The 23,323-nt window shown below is 43.4% G+C and overlaps 2 protein-coding genes and 1 long non-coding RNA gene across 4 annotated transcripts in view; 1 reads left to right on the top strand and 2 right to left on the bottom strand.

Annotated features, from left to right (window-relative positions):
- LOC120826863 (H-2 class I histocompatibility antigen, K-D alpha chain) overlaps positions 1-23,323 on the top strand; it is a 233,836-nt gene that overhangs the window by 178,563 nt on the left and 31,950 nt on the right. The gene's annotated exons all lie outside the window — the stretch shown is intronic.
- The window catches only part of LOC144383430 (major histocompatibility complex class I-related protein 1-like), a 60,628-nt gene continuing 43,757 nt past the window's right edge, over positions 6,453-23,323 (bottom strand). Inside the window, exons 1-7 of one of the 2 annotated variants that reach the window (XM_078080736.1) lie at positions 12,267-12,424; positions 9,168-9,434; positions 8,518-8,796; positions 8,111-8,407; positions 7,410-7,517; positions 6,970-7,062; positions 6,453-6,649 (exon numbers count right to left, since the gene is read on the bottom strand). In XM_078080736.1, the coding sequence (XP_077936862.1) occupies positions 6,989-7,062; positions 7,410-7,517; positions 8,111-8,407; positions 8,518-8,796; positions 9,168-9,434; positions 12,267-12,423 (1,182 nt within the window). In that variant the 5' untranslated portion in view covers position 12,424 and the 3' untranslated portion in view covers positions 6,453-6,649; positions 6,970-6,988. Of the gene's footprint in view, positions 6,650-6,969; positions 7,063-7,409; positions 7,518-8,110; positions 8,408-8,517; positions 8,797-9,167; positions 9,435-12,266; positions 12,425-23,323 lie in introns of those variants that run through there. The other variant, XM_078080737.1, reaches the window with a different exon arrangement.
- Positions 19,111-21,424, bottom strand: LOC144383441 (uncharacterized). Its single transcript, XR_013450840.1, has 4 exons — positions 20,287-21,424; positions 20,088-20,149; positions 19,709-19,997; positions 19,111-19,614 (listed from the first exon to the last, which is right to left on the bottom strand). It is a non-coding gene; the product is annotated as an uncharacterized LOC144383441 (long non-coding RNA).

Below are 23,323 nucleotides of genomic sequence, written 5' to 3'. Positions count from 1 at the left end.
TTTTTCTTCTTTTTTCTTCTTTTTATGTTTTTTCTGTAACATATTCGCTCCATTTCCTGTTTCCTGCCAGTGATCCAGGGGGCGGGACGGATTTGGACATCCCAATCTGCCGGTATCAGGATCACTCTGATCCAATCCGGCAAAGTCTTGAAATACCGGGATAGATCAAGTTGATCCGTGGCTGAGGACAGGGGGATTTGGTTATCCGGATCATTCTTCTTCTTCTTCTGGTTTTGATTGGCGGTTGGCAACCAACTTTTCCCGGATCATTCTGATCTGGGTTACAAGTTTTGAAATACCGGCCCCTGACCTTAACCCAATAGAGCATGCATTTCATCTCCTTAAGAGGAGACTGAAGGGAGAAACACCCAGAAACAAACAAGAAGTAAAAGAAGCTGCGGTAAAGAAAATCATACAGGAGAGAGAGCACGTTGGAAAAACTTAAATGTTTGGTCTCAAGTCACAGTAGTTGAAGCATTGTTGCTTTAGAACGCCACAGAGTGTGTGACCTCCCAGCAGAAAAGCCTGGATGAGTAACTAGTGTGTGTTATCTCAACCAGACGGAGACGCAGACCTTGGAGAAGCCTTGACACATGTCTCATGTGTACATGTCATGAATTGGGAGACTAAGACGCAGACCTTCCACCTTCAAGCATAACGTGTGTGTGTTCTCAAGTATATAAATCAGAGGGCTGAGACGCAGACCTCCGAGCAGCAACTCAACACACGACTTGTTTCAACTCTGCTCCTACTTCTAGTGTTCTTTAATAAATGTCCTGTTCAATGATTTTACACACGTGTTGATTAGGACGGTCTTAATCAATGCGTCTCATGGTTTCTTGTTTAATGGAAAGTAAAACCCTCTTCAGATATCTGTGAAGAATCACTGCTTTGCCCCTAAAATGTTCACTCTTCTTGCTCTTTTGTTGGACGTCTGCAGGTCAAAGACTCGTCCATTTATCCTCAGAGACAACAGAGAACACTGAATATTCAGATCATTGTAGATACTACGACGTAAAAGTAATAAGTAAAATAATTGAGAAAGTTGTCCTACAACAACTTAATCACTTCCTGGCTTCAACTGGCTGCCACGACAACTTCCAGTCAGGATTTCGACCTCTTCATAGCACCGAGACGGCCCTTATTAAAGTAGTAAATGACATCCATCTTAACACAGACTCTGGCAAAACTTAAATATTAATGCTATTAGACCTCAGTGCTGCATTTGATACTGTCGACCACTCAATACTTTTGGACAGGTTGGAAAACTGGGTGGGGCTCTCAGGCACAGTCTTAAGCTGGTTCAGGTCCTATCTACAAGACAGGAACTATTTTGTTTCCATTGGTGACTTCGTATCAGAAACAACCGACGTAACGTGTGGAGTTCCCCAAGGTTCGATCTTAGGGCCGACTTTATTCAACATCTACATGCTCCCACTAGGACAAATCATGCAAAGAAATAAAATTGACCACCATTGCTACGCTGATGACACCCAAATCTATGTAGCGCTATCACCAAACGACTATCGCCCCATAGATCTTCTGTGCCAGTGCATTGAGCAAATCAAAGACTGGATGTGTCAAAATTTCCTACAACTAAATGAAGACAAAACTGAGATCATTGTATTTGGTGCTAAAAAAGAAAGGTTTAAAGTAACCCAACACCTTCACTCTCTGTCCTTGAAAACATCAAATAAAGCCAGAAATCTGGGGGTTATTATGGATTCAGATTTACACTTGGAGAGTCACATCAAATCAGTAACAAAATCGGCCTACTACCACCTCAAAAAATCCTCCTGGGTTTGATTAAATCCTGATCAGATCCTAAAAACGGGTATTTCAAAGCAAATCTGATCCTGAAGATTCAGATTCAGATTTGGTAATCCAATCCTGCCTTTGATCCGGATAAAACACTGCTGTTGAGTATTTCAAAACTTTAGTGGGAAATCTGGATCAGTTTGATCCTAAAAATCAGGATTACCCTCATCCCACCTAGGAGGTGGATTTGAGGGAGATTACATGTTGTGACACAAGTCACAAAAAACAAAGGACTTCATCAGGGAGAAAAAGTGAAAGGTTTTAGACTGGCCAAGTCAATCACCTGGGGCCGGTATTTCAAAACTTGTAATCCAGATCAGAATGATTCGGATAACCAAATCCCCCTGTCCTCAGCCACGGATCAACTTTCATCTATCTAACTTGATCTATCCCGGTATTTCAAAACTTTGCCGGATTGGATCAGAGTCATCCTGATACCGGCAGATTGGGATGTCCAAATCTGTCCCGCCCCCTGGATCACTGGCAGGAAACATGAAATGGAGCGAATATGTTACAGAAAAAAGGAGAAGCTGGAACAACTATTGTCTCTAAATGTACGTATAGTCTTGGTCAGTGTTGATGCGTCCTAAGACTAGATGAAAGGCAATCATTATATTGAGTTAACCAGCTACGTAAATCAGCACAGTTGAAAGAAGAGCTCGGCGATCTCAAATAAAGCAGAGTTCGCGCTAATGCGAGCTAACGCTGCTCCAATGACTTCTATGTTAAGGAGCTAACAAGTTGGTAAATAGGCTAGTGTCTGTATGTCGCGGTCCACAGTCCACATTTGAATGCATTTACTCGCAATGCATTGTGTGTAGATTTTAAAATGTGTTGTACATATTTTTTTAGGAAACAGTTATCAACTAAAGGGACAGCTCTAAAACCTTAATATTTGCTTTTCTTTACAGATGTCTGTGGAAAGGGAAGACAGCCAGTTAACACAGACCTGCTCCAAATGGCATAACCTTTTGAGCTTTGGCTATGGAAATTAAGTGTGTGTGCTGCATGCATGTTAATAAATACATTTGACTGGTTTGAGTGGAGGCCTTTATCAGTGGGTATAACTTAACGTGACTGTTGCTTAAATAAGGCATTCATATTCAAACTTAAACATAGAAATAGCAGTGAAGCGTAGCTACTGTATCAAACAAAGAACTTTGGGAGCAGTTACACTTAAACTGTTCAAACCATAACATGTAATCTCCCTCAAATCCACCTCCTAGGTGGGATGAGGGTAATCCTGATTTTTAGGATCAAACTGATCCAGATTTCCCACTAAAGTTTTGAAATACTCAACAGCAGTGTTTTATCCGGATCAAAGGCAGGATTGGATTACCAAATCTGAATCTGAATCTTCAGGATCAGATTTGCTTTGAAATACCCGTTTTTAGGATCTGATCAGGATTTAATCAAACCCAGGAGGATTAATCCTGTGGGATCATTTTGAAATACCGGCCCCAGGACGCATCAACACTGACCAAGACGATACGTACATTTAGAGACAATAGTTGTTCCAGCTTTTTTCTTCTTTTTTCTTCTTTTTATGTTTTTTCTGTAACATATTCGCTCCATTTCCTGTTTCCTGCCAGTGATCCAGGGGGCGGGACGGATTTGGACATCCCAATCTGCCGGTATCAGGATCACTCTGATCCAATCCGGCAAAGTCTTGAAATACCGGGATAGATCAAGTTGATCCGTGGCTGAGGACAGGGGGATTTGGTTATCCGGATCATTCTTCTTCTTCTTCTGGTTTTGATTGGCGGTTGGCAACCAACTTTTCCCGGATCATTCTGATCTGGGTTACAAGTTTTGAAATACCGGCCCCTGACCTTAACCCAATAGAGCATGCATTTCATCTCCTTAAGAGGAGACTGAAGGGAGAAACACCCAGAAACAAACAAGAAGTAAAAGAAGCTGCGGTAAAGAAAATCATACAGGAGAGAGAGCACGTTGGAAAAACTTAAATGTTTGGTCTCAAGTCACAGTAGTTGAAGCATTGTTGCTTTAGAACGCCACAGAGTGTGTGACCTCCCAGCAGAGAAGCCTGGATGAGTAACTAGTGTGTGTTATCTCAACCAGACGGAGACGCAGACCTTGGAGAAGCCTTGACACATGTCTCATGTGTACATGTCATGAATTGGGAGACTAAGACGCAGACCTTCCACCTTCAAGCATAACGTGTGTGTGTTCTCAAGTATATAAATCAGAGGGCTGAGACGCAGACCTCCGAGCAGCAACTCAACACACGACTTGTTTCAACTCTGCTCCTACTTCTAGTGTTCTTTAATAAATGTCCTGTTCAATGATTTTACACACGTGTTGATTAGGACGGTCTTAATCAATGCGTCTCATGGTTTCTTGTTTAATGGAAAGTAAAACCCTCTTCAGATATCTGTGAAGAATCACTGCTTTGCCCCTAAAATGTTCACTCTTCTTGCTCTTTTGTTGGACGTCTGCAGGTCAAAGACTCGTCCATTTATCCTCAGAGACAACAGAGAACACTGAATATTCAGATCATTGTAGATACTACGACGTAAAAGTAATAAGTAAAATAATTGAGAAAGTTGTCCTACAACAACTTAATCACTTCCTGGCTTCAACTGGCTGCCACGACAACTTCCAGTCAGGATTTCGACCTCTTCATAGCACCGAGACGGCCCTTATTAAAGTAGTAAATGACATCCATCTTAACACAGACTCTGGCAAAACTTAAATATTAATGCTATTAGACCTCAGTGCTGCATTTGATACTGTCGACCACTCAATACTTTTGGACAGGTTGGAAAACTGGGTGGGGCTCTCAGGCACAGTCTTAAGCTGGTTCAGGTCCTATCTACAAGACAGGAACTATTTTGTTTCCATTGGTGACTTCGTATCAGAAACAACCGACGTAACGTGTGGAGTTCCCCAAGGTTCGATCTTAGGGCCGACTTTATTCAACATCTACATGCTCCCACTAGGACAAATCATGCAAAGAAATAAAATTGACCACCATTGCTACGCTGATGACACCCAAATCTATGTAGCGCTATCACCAAACGACTATCGCCCCATAGATCTTCTGTGCCAGTGCATTGAGCAAATCAAAGACTGGATGTGTCAAAATTTCCTACAACTAAATGAAGACAAAACTGAGATCATTGTATTTGGTGCTAAAAAAGAAAGGTTTAAAGTAACCCAACACCTTCACTCTCTGTCCTTGAAAACATCAAATAAAGCCAGAAATCTGGGGGTTATTATGGATTCAGATTTACACTTGGAGAGTCACATCAAATCAGTAACAAAATCGGCCTACTACCACCTCAAAAATGTAGCACGACTTAGAGGGCTCATGTCAGCTCAAGACTTAGAAACACTTGTACATGCCTTTATAACTAGTAGGCTAGACTATTGTAATGGTCTCCTTGCAGTTCTTCCAAAAAAAACTGTCAGGCAGCTCCAGCTTGTTCAGAACGCTGCTGCTAGAGTTCTAACAAAGACCAAAAAATGTGAGCAATTACACCAATTCTTAAATCCTTACATTGGCTCCCAGTATGTCAGAGAATTAATTTCAAAATCCTACTGCTCACATATAAATCACTACATGGTTTAGGACCAAAGTATATCACTGATATGCTTCCACTACATAAGCCTTCAAGATCACTAAGATCTTCTGACACCAATCTGTTAGTGATTCCCAGAGTAAATACAAATCATGGGAAAGCATCATTTAGTTACTACGCAACAAACAGCTGGAATAAACTTCCTGAAGATTTAAGACTTGCCCCAACTCTGACCACGTTTAAAACAAGACTGAGAACTTTTATGTTCAGCTTCGCCTTCTGCTAAATTTTACCTACATTGCACTTTTAACCTCTGCTTTTAATTAAACAATTTAAACAAGATTTTAATTTAGAATTTTTTTTGCTGTTTTTAATTGTCTTTTAATTCCTGCATTTTATTTCACTTTATTGTATGAAATGTTATAATGTGAAGCACTTTGAGTCTGCCTTGTGTATGAAAAGTGCTATACAAATAAAATTGCCTTGCCTTGCCTACGACCACAACATGTGCTGATAAGACGCAGGATTTACAAATGTTATTTTGTTACGATAAAATGATCTCAGGCGATGTGAGTCTTCCATTTGCAGCAAATCCCAGCATGCTTTGAACCAGTGAAGTGAAGAACACGACGTTTAGAGTCCAAAGGGAAACAACATGCATGTGATTGTGGCTGCAGTCACAGAGGGGAAGCACATGGAATCACAACAACACACTAACATCTGGAGCATTTATTGAACAGCAGGACAAAGGTACAAAAAGGGGAAATGGAGCGACTTCATTCCACCTTCATCTACAAAACAAGAAATGATTCAGAGCATCACTGTTCAACTCCCACGAAACCAAGAAGGAAAACATCCCTTGATCCAAAACAGCAGCAAGAAATAGTCAATAACATTTCAATCAGTGTGCTCGGATGATTCAAACTCAATTGTGTGAGTGTTTACATGTTTGTTACCAACAAGGATTCAACCCAAACAGCAGAAGTATCAAAGAGTAAATATGGTGGATTTGTTTGAGATGAACACACTAGTCTGTGAGCACTTTGATGCTTTCATTGATTTGAACGTCTCCTAAAATAATCATCCTCGTTTTATTTCATTTCAACCTTTTTATTAAAACCAAACTACCCAAATAATTAAATGTGACTATTGATGTTTCCTCAGTTTCCAGATGTTCACCAACCCTGATTCAGACGTTTAAATGAAAGATGAGCCATAAATTGACAGTTTATGGAGAAGAATGTGGAGCATCGCTTGTTGATCCAGAGCAACATTCACCCATAAACCTAAAGAGAGAAACAAATACATAAAAGAGAAAACTAAATCATTTACCACAAACTACTTTGACTCCATTTTGATAAACATGTGTTAGTGAGTTCCTAGAAGTTAATGTAAGAGCTTTGAATATCAGACTTTATCTGAGGAGCTGATGTGAAGCTTTCTGTGTCTTTCTCTTAATAATCTCACGTCTCACGGAACCAAACTGCACCTTTGTTGTAGAAAAAGTCAAAGACTTCTTTACATGAGAAGCTCCTTGTGCTCATACTGAGGGCAGCTTTGTGGAACAGCAGCTGTGAATAGTTCATGTCCACGTGGAGCTACTCACTGTGTGCAGGACGCCGACTTCATGGTTTAGGGTTCAGTTCCTCAGTGACGTCAGAGCCGTCAGTAGAAGCAGTAGAAGAAGAAGAGCGTTGGGCTGAAATAAAAAGCAAAGAGAATGTCAGTGTTTAGTGTTCTAACAGCTTCCTCCCAGCAGATACAATCTCAGTTTTTTAACCTATTTCTTCCTCTAAAAGCTAAAATGACTTTCAACAACAGCCTGTAGAAACAATTAACTACGTTTAAGTGTCTCAAGTGCAAAACAATCACAGAATTGTCTAAAAGTAAAATGGCACTAAACAATAAATGCAGAATTAAAGCAAATATGATTTTATAAGTGTGACTGGTGAAAGTTGCTTCAGTGTCTCATTCTGGATAAAAGCATCAACTCAAAGCCTAAAATCAAATGCTCCTCAACACTGTGTCTCTGATCGTCTCTCTCACCGTTCCTCTTTCTGTGAACCTTGAATCGAACCACAGCAGCGATGATGACGACAAGAACAACCACTGCAGCGATGATGATGAAGGTGGAGGTGGAGCCAGCAGGCTTCTCTGTGGAGCACAAAACAATCAAAGAGTCTCAAGCTGAACAGATGAAGCAGGTCAGAAGAGAAGAAGATCCACTTATCCAGCAGACCTGAACACACACACCATGTGACGTCATTTCTTTATGCCGTCTGCACATGATGACTGAGACACATATTCAACCTCCTTCCTGAACTTTGCTCTGATTCACTGATGGATACATGTATTAATACACGTGTTTAATCATTCTGTCTACTCATCTTTAAGTGACCAGTAGTTGTGTGAATGCAGATTCTACAACGTCTGAATTGTGGTGACACGTTACAATAGTTCAGCACGGACTCAAATAAAGCTCTTACCTGGAAGGAGTTTACAAAAGGACGAATAAACTTATTTACAGAGAAATGAACCAAATATTGACACATTTATATATTAATCTAGATCAGTAAACAGTGTTCATAACTCTCGCTGTGTTTAATTCTGATCCGAGTCTTAAAATGTCTACAAATAAAAACTAGACTAGAAATGTAAGAAAACAAAACTTCCCAAATCTAAAACACACAAAGTGAACAAAGTGGATGTTTGCTTCCCTCCTTCACCGCTCCGGGTCTCAGACCTACCCGTGTTGGTCCTGGTCTTGTCCAGTTTGGTGACGATGTCCTCGTGCACACCAGACAGCTGGAACACACAGTCGTACCTCCTCCAGTCTTCAGCAGGGACGGAGGACAGTTTCAGGTCAACCCTCATCTGGAAGGTCCCGTCGTGGTTGGGGAGGATCTCTCCGAGGTCCACGTCCTCATGGAGCTCCTCTCCATCTTTCCTCCAGAAGAGGGCGGCTCTGTCGGGGTAGAAACCTGTAGCGTGGCAGCTGACTGGAGAGGAGGGAGTCTTCTGGAGGAGAGACACCGAGGGACGCTCTGGAGACAGAAGAGAGGGACAGGTTACATCTTTATTATTATCACTGATATTTAGTGCATTAGTATCATTCATCGTGTCCATGGAAGGACATCAGGTCATGTGATCCTACCGGTTCTCATCAGAGAGCTCCTCCCGTACTTCAAGTAGTTCTTCAGCCACTCAGGACACACATGAGTCAGGTAGTTCTTCTCCCCTGCTATCAGAGCTCTGTCCTGATCCCACTTCTGTTTGGTGATGACAGCCTGCTGTTTTGCAGCGATCCATTGCTCTGTCTGCAGGTCAAATGATATGAAGTCTTCTCCATCATAACCATACTGATCATAACCCTTGACCTCATTGGTCTCATCATCCCATTCACAGCCGGCCATCCTCTGGTAAATGTGGACACCTGAGAGAGAGAGAGAGAGAGAGAGAGAGAGAGAGAGAGAGTTCATTAACTCTCATCTGTGTCATACTCCAGATTTTGGGCTCAAACTAATTATTCTTGTCTTTGCAGATGATGTAATAACTATTTCTAATGAATCCATGAATTGTTCACATTGTAAAATGTCAGAGAGGCTGATGAAACCTTGGAAGTGCTTCTTCAGTGTGAACAACACTGAGCAGTATTTCATTCATCACCATTTCAAACAGACAAGAGGAAGAAGTCGTCTCAGTGAGGAACCTCAACTAGAACATGTTAATCTGTGTGTGTGTGTGTGAGTGTGTAATAACACAAAGGATGCAAATACAAACAAAAAGTGTGAAACATAAACAAACCTCCAGTTTGTTTGAAGGTTTGGTTTAATATTTTAAGGTGGTCTTTGAATTCCTGCTGGCATTCCATAGCAAGTTCAGTCTGCCTCTTCCAGTACTGAGGCAGATCCTCTATGACTCTGCTCACCCAGTTCTGTCTGGGTTCTAGTCTCCTGGTGTCACTGTCATAGTGAACAATCTCAACTTCATCCAGCAGCCCCACAGCCACAAACTCTGGGAAGTTTGGGACTCCAGAGGACCCAGTGAGGAAAAGCTTCATTGAGTGAGTCACTGGAACCAAAAAGGAATCATCATCAGTTCTGATGTCACACTTTAATTAATCAATAATTATGTTGTTTTCCTGCACACAGAATTAAAAAGAAACACAGAACATCAAAGACACCCTGATAACATCTGCTGTGTTTAACAACTCAAATACAGAAATCAATATCAATATTTACTTTTAAAAACAGACGTTTCTTCTTGTGAGGTTTTAAACAATAACGTTGAACTCAGAGTTTCTTGAAGTGAAGTGGAGACACAAACAAGTTCAAAGGTAATTTATTTGATCTTTTAATTGCTGTTTACATTTTTTATATTCAAATAGAAATTAAATCATTTTGTTTTTGTGTTTTTTGAGATTTAAATTGTTTGAGTAGAAGGATTATTTTTTTTATTCAACCATTTACAAACAACAAACTAATCTGACCAGTTTCTTGTGTATCTCTATAGACAAGTTTCCTGAGTGAAATAAGCGGGCCGCCATTGGCCTTTCACTCTGCCAACGACTTCCGGTTGTGTCTGCAAAGCACTTTCGGTTAGCGAGTTAGCGTCTTTTACGGTCTTTGGTTAGCGTGCAGAAAAAGTAAACTATGAATGGTGTTACACGCCGACACGGCTCCGGGACATATTGTGCTGTTCACGGTTGCAACAACTCGTGGCGATTGCTGAATGTTTGGTCGGAAGGAGAATGTTTCGACCATCAACCATCTACAAGTGAGTAAAATGCTATAGATTTGCACTCAAATACGGAAGGCTTATCATTCAAAGTCAACACAGTCTACTAATTATTACGCAGACGAATGTAACCCTAACCCTTTTCATAGAAAAAAAAAGTAAGTTAATACCTTTATCCATTCCATAGATATGTCAGGGGTGCGCACTTTGACGCTCGTCAGGCGACTTTGAAGGGTTAAATGCTTTTAGTGCAGGCAGGCTAGAAGGGATTACTTTTTCTTTTTATTACTCTTCGTGTTCTGTTATATATTAACACACGGATACATACAAACATCTTAATACAAGCATAAGATGGGCAAACGTACCTTCGAAAGCACGGCGGCTGCATAGCTACAGGTACAGCCTGCAGTCTCCACATCTCCCGTCTTGGTAACCAAAACCCAGGCGTTATGCGCTGAATTGACTGGCTTGGTTCAACATCGGCCGTTATATGCCCATATCGTGTAAAAGTACACAGCCCACTTTGTCGGAATGGAGGTACTGAAATGCCTCTGAGCTTTTCAGGTTATTAATTGCATTCCCATCCACCGCCATGGAATCAATAAAACAAGAAAATATCTTGGATGTTGTGATGCTGGGCCATATCGACATGTTGTCCGCCCATGATGTTACCTTACTTGGATGCGGAATGGTCAAACCACCATTTTTAACAAGATTTTCGGTCGAATGTTGCCATTGCAAAGCCATTTTTACACCACTACTCAGCCTGCGCCGGAAGTAAACCGGAAGTGCCCGGGAAACTTGTCTATATTTAAGTTTAACTATAAAATATCTTTGTGAAAAACTAAACTCATTTTTACCTCCATGGCTGGCAGAGCCGTACATCGGGAGATTAAATACAGACTCCTGCATTAATCCCACAAGGAGGTTTTGTCGCAGAGGCCAAGTGCATCGTTTTAGGTCAGACAACAGCACGAATCTAGCTGGATCAGAGCGAGCGTCAAAAGAGGCCTTAGCTACCATGGACCATAGCAGGATTCATATCACTCCTGCAGGAGAATTGACTGAACTTTTAACCCCCATGCTGCTTTCCACCATTGCAGCGTTTGGGAGCGACTCATTAGAATGGTCAGGAAAATAATGTTTTCTGTGCTTCAGAAATAATGACCTCCGCATAACTAAGGTTTCTGATGACGTCAATGACTTGGAAGCTCTCACTCAGTGCCTCTAGTTCAGTACCTGTCAGACCGGTTCTGGAAACGATTGACAAGGAAGTACTTGCTGCTACTGCAGGTACGACAAAGGTGGACAAAGCCGCAAAGAAGTTTGGTATCATAGGACATTGTCATTGTCATGGATCCAACTGCTCCTCGTGAGTTATGGATCATGGGAGGAAATAACAAGACAGTACAGTTGGTGCGGCCTATATCAAAGATTGTTCTGCTGCAAGAAGCCGTGTAAAGGTCAGGACCAAACCTTGAGTCACGTGTTGGTAACACCTGACGAAGAAAGAGGGACATTTTATTTTCAATTTGTTTACTTTTTAATTAATGTAATTGTACATACTTTTCCTAATTAGGGGCCGGTGTGCAGGAGCCATTTGTGATATTTGTGTACAACACGGTACTGGGAGCCGATCTCAGGTTGGCCACAGGTGGCAGTGTGTATTATTGGGACAGGGAGTCTATATAAGGGGCACAGGAGCAATTGATACAGGTAATGATGCTACCAAAGACGCACAGCGAGATCAGGAACCAAATGTATATGCAGTTGTGTTTTATAAAACTAATAAACGGGAACTTCACCCAAAGAAAACGAAAGACCTGGAATCTCTGTGTGAGCAAATGAGGAACAGGATCTTCTCCTGCAGAGTGGCTCACGAAAAATCTGTCACTACACTCTCCAAAACTGGATTCAGATTGATAACTTGTTGTCTTTAGTAAACGAAATGCAAACAAAGAGTTTAAAAATCAACTTTTGCTCCGGTTTATTGATGAGCTTTTAACATGTGTTACTTTTTACAACTTTGTCTGTCGTCATCGAGAGAGTCCTGAGCTAAACATCAGAGACATCAGAGACACTTCAGCTGATGTCTGCAGCCTATGAAGACACGAAGCGTCTCTTCTTCTACAATCAAACACCTCATTAAACAAAGCGTCAACTCACGTGCTGCAGCGCCGTGGAGGCTCATCATCAGGAGAGACAGAACCGAGATCTCCGCCTCGACAAGTCGCATTTTAACGTCCGCTTGTTTCACCGGGAAGGAGAGAAGTAGTGATGAGATGTGCCGACGCTTCGACGAGCGTGTCGAGGCTCGCTTCATTTAGGGGAGGAGTTTCTTATCTTTTTCAAAGGTGAGGTGTTTATTGTGCTCCAAGGAGTTGGGTTACAATAACAACAGCTCATCCATGCTAAGGCATTACTGTGCTTTAGCATGAGGATAAGGAGGAAACTGGAGCTTCACCCAGCCATGATAAGTCATTACAATATTACAAATGCACCAACACAAATTTTCCCTGTTCACTTTTGTTTATTGTGTATCTCCATGATAGTGAAGGACAACACAGCCCTTCAGTATTGTGGATGATGTTGGATTCAGGGCATTTTCTAATAAGGTGACATGTGTGGTCACTGATGATGCTCCCAATATAGTTGCCTGTGTGAGAGAGCTGAAGCTTCAGCACCATGTTTGCGTTGCACACACACTGAATCTGATAGTGAAGAAGGCACTTGACCTGTTATTTACACCAGACCGCTCAGAGTGAGTGCACAGTATTTTACACAGTATTTTACTGTGCACTCCTTCCTATATGATTGTGATATTTTATCACAATCATATACAATGAAGGATCTTTGTTTAACTGAGAACGTTATCAGTTGTTTTGACTGAAAGTCAAACCCAGTCAGAATACAAGCTGCTAAAATCAGTCGTGCTTGTTGTGTTTCATGGTACTGAAATACTGCAAAGAGAAGTGATTAAACCCCATTAAAAGGAGACAAGACATGATCCTTGGTGTAATCTGATTATCTGGGGGGTTTATAACATGCTAGTTTGAGTTGCCACTGAGCCACACGCCTCCCTCTGAGAACATCTGCATGCTGCATCTTGTGTGCTCACTTGTTTGGACGTATCAGACACACAAACACGTCTCGCTGTGTAAAACACACACACAGTTTATAATTTCATCACATGGAAATGAAAAAAGGAAAATGTATGTTTTTCTATTTTTGGCTATTAATTGTTTTAAAAACTTAAATCCTCCAAATAACATTTATTCTCTGGAACAGACAGAAGCAGGAAATCACAACAAATCTTCCCAGAATGCAACCTGATTTCTTCTCCCACTTTCTGTCTCTGGCAGTTCATGAGGCCTTTATGGCTGCACCTCCTTCAGGAGTCGGGACCAGTCCCAGAGCGCCTCAGCTGGACACGAACAGCTCTTCCCTCTGTGCCGCTTCTGGGAATCACCAGCGGCCTCATTTATAAACGTTGCGTACGCACAAAAGAAGACGTACGCCGCTCTCTACGCAATAATTGGTATTTTTAAAAAGCAAACTTGACGGAAAAATGTGCGGTCCTTCACGCAAGCTCGGACCCATGCGTACGCACAAATGGGTGAAATGAGAACCGTCAGCAAATGCAAGAAACACGCAATCAAATGGACGGTAATAAAATGCCATGATGCCGTCACAATGCGTAATGACGCTGATGGCTGATCTTGCGCTCTCAGACGTGCCACATGGAAGGATTGGCGCTGTAGTGCAACGCACCATCGGCCTGTTTAAGGGCAGATGGCGCTGCCTCGACTGCGCTGGAGGGAGGTTATTGTTTACTCCTGATAAGGTGTGCAAAATCGTGCTGGCATGTGCTGTTCTACATAATGTGGCACAGCTTCCAAACGCGCCTCGACCCCCAGACCAGACCAGACCAGACTTAAACAGGCCGATGGTTCGCTGCACTACAGTGCCTTTTTGGCATTAGTAATGCCCACACTGTGCCCTCCAAAAAGCATTTTACTCCTTTCCACCTCGACAATGATCATTTTGACTTCACACTGAGTGAAGTCACGTTTCTTCGTTTTCCTCTCAGTGTTTTCCATGATTTCGCAATCGCTGAATATTAATTTGTGGGCGTTCCACAGACTATATATGGGCAACTATGGGCGTGACATGAAGCCGCAAAAGCTGCGCTGCATTTAGAAGTGATTGTGATTTATTAAGGGAAAACTGTGTAGGACGTGCGTGCGCACGGTTTTATAAGTCTGAATATTTCTGTGCGTACGCACGTCCTATGTTTCATCCGTATGCCACTTTTGGCACAAATCCTCCGCATGGTTTTATAAATGAGGCCCCTGATGAGGCCGTTGGGTGTTTTCGTTTTGGTGTCTAATGTGTGACACATAGTTCTGCCATGTTGTGCATATTTTGGCAAACACAACTTAGATCTCTGCCTGAAGATTCTTGCCCTCCTCGCTTTGCCACATTCCTCTGGAGTCAATGCGACAATTCACACCCTGAAAAAGTTCATTGCTTCCTTCTTCCAACTCCAAACTCCTGGCTAAGTGGCAAGGGCCATTTGAGGTCACACAGCAGGTGGGGGATGTCGACTATGAGGTGGTGCTGTTTGACCCGGGCGGAGCCACGCAAATATACCACCTAAACCTCCTGAAAGCCTGGAGGGAGGCAGAGTCTGTTGCTCTGGTGCCTGCGGTATCAGAAAGACAGGAGCTGGGGCCGGAGGTGCCAAAAGCGGTTAATCCCACCCTGCTCCCGTACGAGGCCCATCTCTCTGAGGACCAGAGAACACACATTGCCCAGATGTGTTCTCCCCCCTGCCGGACCGACCGAATAGTTCACCGAATTGGCTCAACACAAAAAAAGAGGTGGGGCTTTTCCCTTTACTCTGGCGACCGACGCATCGGACAGGGGGCCGTTTTGTCCCAGGAGGTGGGGGGGTCGACCGCCCCTACTTATACATCAGCCGGAAGCTGTCCAAAAGCGAGGCCAGGTACAGCAGGGTGGACGGTGGACTGCGGTACTACCTCCTCCGATTTCACCCTCTGTTTGGACCACGCCCCGCTCCAATGGCTCCACCGCATGAAGGATACCAACGGATCACTCGGTGGCATCTGGCTCTACAACCTTGTAACTTCAAGGTGGGCCATAGGCTGGGGGCGCAGGGGGTATGTGGTGGCGGGCGTGGTTTTGGCTCGTCTGCAGAGGGGAGAGAGAGAGAGGGGGAGTGGCTCAGTGAACGGTGCCAGGTGGAGGCGATTGGCCTCAGCTGAGCTGAATGTTGATTGATTGTGTTTGTCTTGTTATTTAAAACGCAGTAAGGGCGATCGGGACGAGAAGGGGGCTGCAAAACAAGCGAGCTAGACGCCGGGAGTGCTGTGTTTTGAGGAGTGTAAGAAGCAAAATAAAAGTATTGTCAACTAAACCTGCCGTGTCCTGCCTTATTCCGGAACCCCTAAAACCCACACCCGTGACAACATGTATGCATTTTAGGGGGTTGGACATGCTGACAATAGAAGATCAAAGCACCCGCCTCATGATTAGAGGACGATCTCTACCAACTGAGCTACAGCTCCTACTGGCTGTCTTCTTCTAAGTCGCTTTTGAAGGACTTCAAAATAAGTAGAAGACAACTATCACTGCCGCAAATGTATTTGTTTATGTCTTGGACCCATTCTGTTAACTGTCAGGTGGTGGACCTTTATCCCGAGTAACGACAAAGCCCAAAATTTATTGTAAACATTTAAAACAACTAATATACAGATATCTGCTCAATGATTAGTTTTTAGAATTACAAAAACGTCTCTTTTAAACTAAAATGTTGAGATTCTTATTTCTTTCAAGCAGGAAGTGATCCACCTCGATCACGCCTACTGAGCATTCACCTTGGCGGCCCACAAACCCCCTGTACTCCCCCTCCACTGCCTCTCCAATTGGACGAGACACAGACACACAGCAGGTTCTGATTGGTTTCAAGGATGCAGCCTGTTGCTGGGCGGTTTCCATGGAAATCACTGTCATCGTGTGGATGTAACTGGACTAAAGGATAGGGAAACCGCGTTGAAATCTGTGTTATATTTCTTTGTGATGCAGTTAAAATGGCACACTTTTCTCAGATGACATCTCACTCTGCATCCCAATTGTCCTCCTGCAGGATCCAACCTGCTGAACTTGTTCAAAGGCCTGCCCTCACATTCAACTCTTCAACTGTGCAACTAAACTAACCGGTTAAATCTATAAAGGGTACCAGAAGGATGAGTTGGGCTCTTGAGATCAAACATACTGTATATCATAATAATGGGGGCTGACTGTACTATTAGTTTGGCCTACGCATTGATCTGCCACAACATAAAAACTGCCTCCAATTAAGAAAAAACTGGCCCTTTAAAATGAAGAAGTGAAATTCATGAAATGTTTTAGAATGATTACATTGTATTCGTCAACATTATCATGTCCATTTTGATTTTAGGAGCACTATTCACTACATCCTTGCTTTTTGCTCTTCCTCAGCTCATAAAGTGTTTGAATTGCGACTTCGAATAGCTGGTGGGAATCCTCTGATCTACAGTAAAGCCTGAAGAAAATAATCAGAGGCAATAATTAAGAAGAAATATTTGGAGGGAGAACCGCAGAGGGAGGGACATGGAGAGGAGAGAGACTAATGGACCGAGAAGACCAAGAGTCCATATTCGCTTACAAGCGCCAGCAGATATCCGATTTAACTCACAAATAGTGTTTGTATTTTACGGTAGAGCGCTGACTTATCTGCGTGGCATTTAGCACGCACATACGACAAATAAACTGAAAGTGCTGCCGGACGCTTTCCTTGAAGTTCTGCTTTTTATAATGAAAGCAAATGATTGTTTAGCTGTGGCTTGATGGCTTGATGATGGATCAGGCAGCTTTACTCACAGGGATATTTTTGGTCATTGGAAAAGAAGAATGTTGATTGTTTGATTTTTAGTTATTCTTTGCCGCAGATGTACCTGCCAATGTGGAGATTATTAACTGCATTAAGATTTTAGATCGATTGGGATTACGTAAGCAATAAGCATTAATGGCTTAATAGAGAGTACATGGATACAGCTTTGGTTTTATACGTGAGTTAAAAGACCAAGTGAACCAAGTGAAGTTTATTCTGAAAAGATACGAGTCACTCACAGTAAACCTAAGGTATACCCTGCTTTATGGTGTATTTTATTCTAAATCAACCTTAATTTACGAAACGGGCATCATCGCAATCACAATAATTTATTACCATGTATGTTGCAAAGAATTTTTCTTGTCGGGATGGTGTAAACAATCAAAATAAATACACAAGCATGTGCACATGGGGAAAAGTCTAATTCTGTTTGAATATAAAATAAAGTGTAAGATATTATATATTAAGTAATTAGCCGAGACGATGTGCAAAAATCGGGCAAGAGAGCTTGCCATGCAGCAGAGAGGGGATGATTGTTTTCAAGCAGAAGTGCACAAACAAGATGCTGGTGAATGACAGGATCTGCATCATCTGCTACAGACCTGTTGGCTCCGTAGACAAATTGCAGGTGGTCCAGGAGTGGGTCGGATCTCAGGTGGGACTGGACAAGGCGTTCAAAAGACTTCATGACCACACAGGTGAGGGCGTCGAGCTTGTAGTCATCAAGTCCTGTGTTACTTGGGTTTTTAGGGATGGGGAGGATGGTGCAGGCTTTGAAGCAGGCCAGTAGGTAGCATGTCTCTAGCAAGGTGATGAGGTGAGACAGAAAACGGGCTGGCTGCCTTCCTGGGGTTCTGACGTTTGAACTGGTTGAGGACTGGACGCTACGCCTGCTGGACGTTGCCCTACGGTGGGATGTAAACCTTAACGATGATGTCTGAAGCAAACTCCTCTGGGGAGTAAAAACTCATGATGACATCATCTAGGTCAGGGGAGCAGTGGTGCAGGACCTCTGTCACGTTGCTGTACCAGCTACTGTTGGTGTGAAAACAGATAGTGTCCCCTTTCAGCAAGAGCAAGAGCTTTCGACTTGTCGGTAATGCATATGATCTCGTTAGAGCGCATACTGCCGCTGTCATGGTAGTTTTCTGCATCATGTCTCCCTGGTAACTTCACTTCCTGCCTTGTCCTGTCTTCCCCTGTGATTGTCTGTCATGTCATGATTGTTTCCAATCACCAGCACCTCTCTAGTGTATTTAAGCCATGTGTGTCTCTTGTTACTTTGTCATTGCATATTGTCCGGAGGTGCATGTCACTGCGTTCATGCTTCTTGTCTACGTCCTGCTTCTTGGAATCTTGCCTTTTTGGAACTTGGAACTATTAAAGCCTTTTTGTTTTTTTGAAAAACTCTGCGTTTGAGTCCTCCCTTCTATCCCTCCCTTCCTGACAGCCGCTTCTAGTTATCTGATTTGAAAAACCTTCCCTAAAAACAGGCCGCCATGTATTTATTGTTTGCCTCCGTGTGCATGAAAGCATTGACGCCCAATCATGCCTTCTGCTTGCAATGTGGGTTCAATATGTTGTCATGTCTTACATCACGAGGTGGAGCAGAAAGAGATCAATCTGCAAGAGCAGGAGGGGGTCTGCTGGTATTCCCTCACTGACATCACCCGTATACGTTTAATATCAGCTGTAGGCGGCCATGAAACGATGGACAGGAACAAGACACAAGGACAAGAAGCGTCCTTCTGGTCCGCCCTGCTGGAATGTCTCTGACCTGAGGAAACACTGTGATGAGGTTTCCTCCTGTGACATCTATCCTCCCTTCCCTCTGTCTCATTCATATCAGATACAGTGTTTACTCTGTCTTGCTGCTCTCTCTGCTGGAGGACTGTTGAAACTACATGTTGGTACTTCAAATGGGGGTACATGCAACCCTCCAGTTGAACTTCTGTAATATGTAAAGTAAGGTGAATTAAATCAGCATGGAAATGGTTTCACACAGGACAGCGGCGTCCTGTGTTTTTATCACTAGTTGCAACTCCCCCTTCCCCCATCACCCCAACACCCCCATGTAACGTATAAGTCTTGTGACCTGAGAATGATATGGTTGCTCATTTGAATCTAGCTTTTAAAATTCCATTAGTCGGAAGATAAAGTGTTAAATATGCCAGTAAACTGACAAATAGAGACTGATGGATTGACCTCTAAAATCCTTCTCTTAGCTTGACACATATAGAGGATTATTCCTTCCACAAGCTCTCACCTAGGAGGGTCGCTGAAGCGATCGTTTCAGGCAGAAAATGCGATTCATGAAATGTGCAGTCATTTTCCCGTTTGAATACAGCTGACTGATTAGTTTACAGCTGAGTAACTGGGTTGTAGACCGTCACTGGCGCCGTGTTTTCCGAGGCAGGTCTGTTGTGCAGGCGGCTCGTGTGTGTGTGGCGACCGTACAATCCACCCCGAGACCCCGCCAACAATGCCGTCCCCTCCGTCCGACGTGAGCTCTACGGTGGCGGATTTCCAAAGTTCCACCTCGTCATCAGCCAGCGCACTTTGTCTCGATTCCAGCAGCTGTAAAAACAACAATGAATCAGTACTGTGCGATGCGTACGGACACAACACATCGATCAATGCACCTGAAACAAGTCAGCAAATAAACTCTGACCCTCTTTGTTCTCGCTCGACTCCGCGCTGAATCCTTCGCAGCTTCCGCCCGCAATGAGTGTTCCGCCTGAACCTGAAGCTCCTGCGTCCCGTCTCACAATACGTCTCACAGGCGGCTGGAAAACAATTAAATGAGTGTGGTATGAATACAAAAAAAATCAAACGCAAGTCACAGTAACATTTAACAAGGAAGGAGAAACAGTGTCACTTACACACAATGAGGTCGTCTAAATCTGGACTTTTCCCGGAGTACATACGAGGTCACCGCCTTATTATGAGGCGAGATTAGTCTGTGAAAACAAAATGTACAGTTATGATCGGTATCCATACGTATATATTCCCTTATAGCGCAGAATGAAAGCATATTCTTTAAATCTGACCCTTGCTCCGGTTCGTAGCGCCTGTAGTTCGTCTCGGAGTTGTGAAGACGGCGCATCGCTTCCTGTAAACGACACGGCAAAGAAAACACACTTTAATAAAGCTGTTTCTGCTCACTTGTAAGGCTACTAGGCTACTCTTAGCTTAGCTTGAGGCTACGCTACTTTTAGCTTAGCTAGCAGTCATCGAACTTATTCTTACCGCTATCGTGGGATTGTGCGCCCGTCTCCTCTTCTTTGAGTCGGTTCCTCTCCTCCATGGACAGAAACCCGCAGAGTCCCGAACGCTCCAGTGGAGCGAACCGCTCGTTGATATCGGCAGTTTGTTGTCGGAGTTGACGAGACGATCCACTGAGAGCTTTCAGCAGCTTCTTCTCGTCTGTCTGCGGACTGGCCGAAAGTTGGTGACCGCGGAGAGGAGTTGAAGGCGAGTTGAACGCGAGACGTCGTCCAGCCATTATTCACGAAGCAGCAAAAACCAAACAAAGGAACTGGAGATACAGTTCTTCTGAATATAGTAACACACGTGTCTGTTTGTATGCTCGTCTTGCAAGTACTGCTGTATCAGTCATGCTTATGACCTCACAAGTGATTGGACGAGGAGTCTAAGGGTCCTCCAATCACATACGAGGTTATTGTTATACGGAAGGACCAGTATTTTAGGAAGACAAATGGTTGGGACTTTGAAACAGCTGATATGCTTTATGTAAAGCAGTGTTTTGGTGTCAGCAGAACGACTTTCCCTAGAAAACTGTACAGTGGTGCCTCTTTCTCCATTCCACCAGACAATCTTGAGTCTGACAGACATGCAATGTTGACAATGTATCATCACATGTACCCTTGTGTCACTGAGGTTGAATGTTTTGCCATGACATGTAAACGGGTAACATATATGAATGTAACTTACTCAATCGATAGATGCAGAGCAGAAAGGTCAGCGTATGTTCATGCTAAGTGGTGTGGAAACACAACAGTTTTGAGGAACCCGTCCTTGACCCTCTAGCAGAACTACGACCAGCCATTATAAAGCAGTTTATAGTTGTTAATGTTGTGTCAAAGGGTACGGCATTTAAACATGTTCTTGCACAAGTTTCCTGGCTTCATCTCCACCCGGACAGACATTTTTATGGAAAGCCAATAGAAGTTTGGGGCTTGCAGGGAACAGACACGTCATACAGCATCATTTCTGCCAGTTGAGCGCATTGCTAGAAGATGTGTGGTTAATACATCCTCTGTGCATTTAAGAAGACCAAAGAAAAGGTCACTGTAGTCCTGCCACTATGCACTGTAGCTGAGCTCTAGGAGACTGTGATCTCTGCAGACCCCTCATGCTGATTCAAATGTTGTTTGCACGGAATGCTCATTTTACCTTGAATTAAACTCATCTTTTAAAGAAGTTATTTTGTGTATCTTTTTTACATAACATTTGCCTTTGCTAATGGCGTACACAGTAATCTAGCATATTTGAATTAAATTAATCAATTCAAGCTAAAATGTAAGATTATATAATTAGGCTACTGAGCCTGATCTATTTGTACCAGAGATTTTCTTACCTTTTAAAAAAATGTCACCTGGGCTAAAACCCTGATTTGCGTTTGTATAGCTCACCGCATTTTCATTTACATGTCAAAGCCTCCTCTAGAATTAGGAGGAGGGGGTCATGGGGGGACAACTGCCAAGGGAGGCCCACATCAATTTCTGACAATTTACGGCAGTTTTCGGCGTTGCCCGCAAATTGCCGCAAACCTGAAATTCCACGACAATTTACAGTGCCGCATACTGCCGAAAATCCCACTTTTCATGCAGTATGAGATCCTATCAGAGCTGGATCCAGCTCTGATAAAATGGCATAAGAGCAAAGAAAACTGAATGTTTTGCATCGTTATTTGTTATTTCTGAAAAGCACAAATTTTATTTATATTTCCAGGTTTTGTTTTGCAGCATGTTCATATTTCTAACTTGTATAATTTTCACTGGATATATTTTTATGGAGAGAAAGATATTTTAGGTTAAGTTAAGTTAAAGTTTATTTATTGCAGAATAACATTCCTGTCTGTTTGTATTCATATTTATGTTAAAAGAAACTTTTAGTTTTAGTGTGTTCAATAAATGTTTATTCTGTTCGGCCCGCGACCTGAAGTGTGTTTTGAATTTTGGCCCCCGGTGAAATTGAGTTTGACACCCCTGACCTAGAGAGTCACGTCTTTGTGTGTGGAAGTTGTTGGTTTGTTTATTTATTTATCATGGACTTTATTGCCTCGTGCTTTTTTCGCGGACATATTTGTCCCGTATTTTCCTCCACAACTTTGTGCACCTCTTGTTCTCCCTCCATGAATCGCAGTAGGACCGAGTGCGAAAAGTGGTCGGTGGAAGCTTCCTTTGTCCGGACGGCAGGCTCCGGTGGCCGGTGGCAGGTTCCCTTTTCGGAGCGGCAGGTTGCATTGGTCGGTGGTCGGTTCTTCCGGTGTTCGGTGGAAGGATCCTTTTTCAGTAGAGACATGAACCCGCGTCCTCCTCCTCATGCAAATCACATGTTAACGAGTATCTTCACGGCCACGCGTTCGCAGTAAATCATTGTTTCTAACTGTATTGAGAATCAGGCACAACACAGCGACCTGCAAGCAGCGCAGCGTCTTTAATAAAGTGATGTGTGTCTTAATGCGATGCTTTAGAAATGAACACACAGGGATTCTGTATTTGTTCATGAAGTCTGAAAAGGGTCATTTGGGCAACGTTTTGATAACCGACCGCAGCCAGCGGGGAGAGAGCACCAGCGGACTGACGGCAGCCCCCCGCCCCGCACCCCCCTCCGCACCCCGGCCACACCGTCCACTCGACCACTAGAAATGGGTCATTTAGCGCGCGCGGTCGATCCACATGTCCCTTCATTGTTTTAGCGTTGCCTCTTTGATTATCGCCACCGTCCTACGAGGTGAACGGCGGCTCACATGAACCGTCGCCACCTTCCCGTGATGAAATTGCGCTTTTATGTTCATGCTGAGTTTGTATCTGCGGTGGCGGGCGCGGTTTGGCTCGGCTGCAGGGGGGACGGAGAAGGGAGTGGTTCAGGGAACGGTGCCGGGGGAGGCATAGTCAGCCTCAGGTGGGACAAACCAAGCTGTGTGTTCTACCTTTAAGTGGGAGACATCCGGCGACAGCGAGACGGTGCTGAGAGGCGAGGAGGCTGGAGCCGGCTGTGTGTTATTGTGTGGGAACATTGAAATAAAGCACTTTCAATG

This window comes from Gasterosteus aculeatus, chromosome 10 (assembly GCF_964276395.1).
Source record: "Gasterosteus aculeatus chromosome 10, fGasAcu3.hap1.1, whole genome shotgun sequence".
NCBI classification, from domain to species: Eukaryota; Metazoa; Chordata; class Actinopteri; order Perciformes; family Gasterosteidae; genus Gasterosteus; species Gasterosteus aculeatus.
Note: the sequence above shows the minus strand (reverse complement) of the source record. Positions and strands in the feature narration are given on the sequence as shown.